Source organism: Epinephelus moara, chromosome 24 (genome assembly GCF_006386435.1).
Source record: "Epinephelus moara isolate mb chromosome 24, YSFRI_EMoa_1.0, whole genome shotgun sequence".
Classification (NCBI taxonomy): Eukaryota; Metazoa; Chordata; class Actinopteri; order Perciformes; family Serranidae; genus Epinephelus; species Epinephelus moara.
Genome location: NC_065529.1, coordinates 45053307 through 45056373, shown reverse-complemented (window position 1 = coordinate 45056373; position 3067 = coordinate 45053307). Strand labels below are relative to the sequence as shown.

The 3067-nt window shown below is 40.9% G+C and overlaps 1 protein-coding gene across 1 annotated transcript in view; it reads right to left on the bottom strand.

Annotated features, from left to right (window-relative positions):
• Positions 1–241: 241 nt before the first annotated feature.
• LOC126385703 (odorant receptor 131-2-like) overlaps positions 242–3067 on the bottom strand; it is a 5488-nt gene continuing 2662 nt past the window's right edge. The window contains exon 2 of the mRNA XM_050037582.1: positions 242–1132. Coding sequence (XP_049893539.1) covers positions 308–1132 — 825 coding nt within the window. The 3' untranslated portion in view covers positions 242–307. The remainder of the gene's footprint in view (positions 1133–3067) is intronic.

Here is a 3067-nt window from a genome sequence, read left to right as displayed (position 1 = left end):
CTTTCTAGAACCTTAAACATGAAAGACCATGCAAACATACAGAGAAGTCCTCTCAGATATCTGACTGGACCCAGTCAAGCAGACGATTACAAATGTTTGAACCTTACATATAAAAAACTCTATTATATAAACATGATCTAGTGAAGTTTGTAAAGATCTGAAGTATTTTCAGACAGCAAGCAGTGGATTTGCAAACTGCAATGCTTGTTGGTGCTTAGTGTAACAGGAGGGCCTAATCTAACAGCGGTGGGTGGTAGGCCTTGATGAAAGATGTATCTACAGCAGGGCTGTCTACTTGCTTTGTTGTTTAATACAGTAACATGACTTTTGCTGCAGTCAGTGGTTTAATGCTTGTGCTCACTGTACGCAGCAGATACTTTTTCAAATGCTGTCTGAATGTCTTGTCTCGTAGTCCGTACACAATAGGACTGAGAAACCTGGGAAGGATCTGGACAATGATATAGGAAGCAAAGAGTATTTGTACACGATGTTTAGGAAACCAGTTCAGCAGAGCCTTTTTCAATGCAGGGGCTATATAGGTTAGCATACACAACAGTAGCTGAAAGCCATGGAGAAGGATTGTATTCCTGGCCTTCTTTGTGTCTCCTTTAGCTGATTTAGCTGTTTTAGCTGTTTTAGCAGCTAAGAAGATCATGATGTAGGTGTAGAGGAGAGTGAGCCAAACACCAATTAGGTAAATCATGTAAGAAACATCCCTCTTTTTTAAGTGTATAGGATGTCGGAACAGGTTTTCCCTTTTACAGAACATTGTGGAATAAAATAACTGTACAGGCTCTGTTGCCAGAAGAATAAACAAATCTGGCAGGGCTGAGGCTGAACTCATGACCCAAATCCAACCAATCAGAACATAAGTTCTTTTGATGGTGCAGAGCTCAGCGTGTCGCAGTGGTAAACAAATAGCAATGTAGCACTCCACTGCCATGACAGCCAAATTTAATGGAGTGTTGAGGGTGGTGAAAATAGATAAGGTAATAATAAGGCAACATAAAGAAGCATTGATTCTGTAGAAGATGTAACTAAGGAGAAACAGACTTATAGTTAAAGTGAGCTGGATCATGTCGTTCACCACCAGGTGGATAAATAGGATGTAACGGGGATTCACATAAAATATCTGAAAGAGGAGAGAAGAAAAGAAAAGAAAGGAATCAGTCAGTTGAAACATCTCATCTTTCTTTATGACTTTAATCTAGGGCTGTCCTGAGAACCAGTTTTTGGGGATGGAAGCTTCAGTGGGAAATATTGCAGTTAATACAAGCTTCCAGTAGTGTTGCACGGTATACTGGTACCAACGGTAGACCGCGGTACTAAAACACCACGGTACATATGATACCATAATGTTGAAGTACCGTAGTACCACGGTACCTCACGGTACCACTACCGTGGGATAAGTTCAAAGTCCAATCACAAGAGGGTGAGTGTCCATGCGCCGTCCAATAACGGTGCGCGCTGGCCACCTGGCACTCAATATTAGGGGTGGGAATCTCTAGGCACCTCACGATTCGATTCAATTCCGATTCCGAGGGCAACGATTTCGATTATAAAACGATTCTCGATTATAAAACGAGCCAATAAGAAAATTTACACTAGATATTGAAAAACATTATTGTAAAAAAGCTGGGAATACATATCCAGTGCATACAAACTGTATTACTTACTGTGGTTGAGATGACTACACTCCACCGGTCCATCCTCCTCATCCACAAATCTCAATGGCACTCTCCTGTCCCTTGTCGACCTCCTCGACATTTCTCCTCCAGTATTTACAAAACTAGAACTGACTAGAACTATCTATGAACTATAAAAACACCAACTATTGTTAAAAAAAAAAAAAAGAAGACGAACGGTGGCAAGACTAAAAACTATGGCGAAAACACGAAGAAAACATGGCATAAAAAAACTCAAAAGCTCTCAAAAAACCACAAATACTATTATTTACAACATTAAATATTATTTACAAAGAAAACGGCACCAAAACTCCGCTAAAATTCACCAAACCTCCGCTAAAACACCGCTAAATCACTCCAACTTGCACTCTCCTCGTCAGCTGTCACTCTCCTCCTGCTGTGCTCACTTCCCTCCCCTCCTCCACAGGTAATGACGTCACTACTGTAATGTACCGTATATCGCTTCTCAGCTTTCAGAAGCCATTGGAATTACGTCAATAGCGCGAACGGTCGAGGAGTTACGGTAATTTGAAAAATAAAATTAAAATTGATTATGAGTTTTCCACATCGATGCTCCCATCGTTCAAGACAGAATCTCGATGCATCTAAAAATCGATTTTTTCCCCCACCCCTACTCAATATGCTGCTGCAGTGGTTTGTTTTCCAGTGACATTTCAGGTATTAGCTGAGTTGAGTATCTTTAAGCAGTGAAAGTTATTATTTATTTCTTTTTATTTGTAGGCTAGATTTGTTTATATATGCTACAGTAATTTGGTTTCCACTACAGAGCTCTACGGTGCGAGCATTTTACTCGCATTTGCAACTAAAAATAGTTTTGTGCGAGCAAAAGAAATCATTCAGGAGCACACTGTGCGAGTACAGATTTCAACCAGCAGCAGAAACAAAAGGCGAATCCTGCTGGTTGTGGGTTGAACGGGGGTCACAGACAGGAATACGGCGGAGCACTATGGCCACACAAGATAACGGTTTACCGCCGACCGAGAAGCCCGGCTCCAAGTCCAATAATTTCCTCTTCGTTGGCGTCATGACTGCCCAGTAGTACCTAAACAGCCGAGCCGTGGTGGCACACAGGTATGCAACGTGTCAGAGGAGAAACGAGCTGTTGACATTTCTCTCTTTGTGGCAGGTAACGGCCCACAAACCTCACCGCACTCAAGGGACTGTTCGTAATTTATCAGGGGAGGAGGGTGGCTGGTTGATTTTTATTTTATTTATTTATTTTATTTTGATCCCCCCTATGTTAATCACTTATTGATGCTGTTTTTGAAGTATGAATAAGTCAATAAGTAATTTATTCCATTGAAATATCAGTGATGTATTATAGAAAAGTGATTTATCTTTTTATAAATGACAAAAGGCAC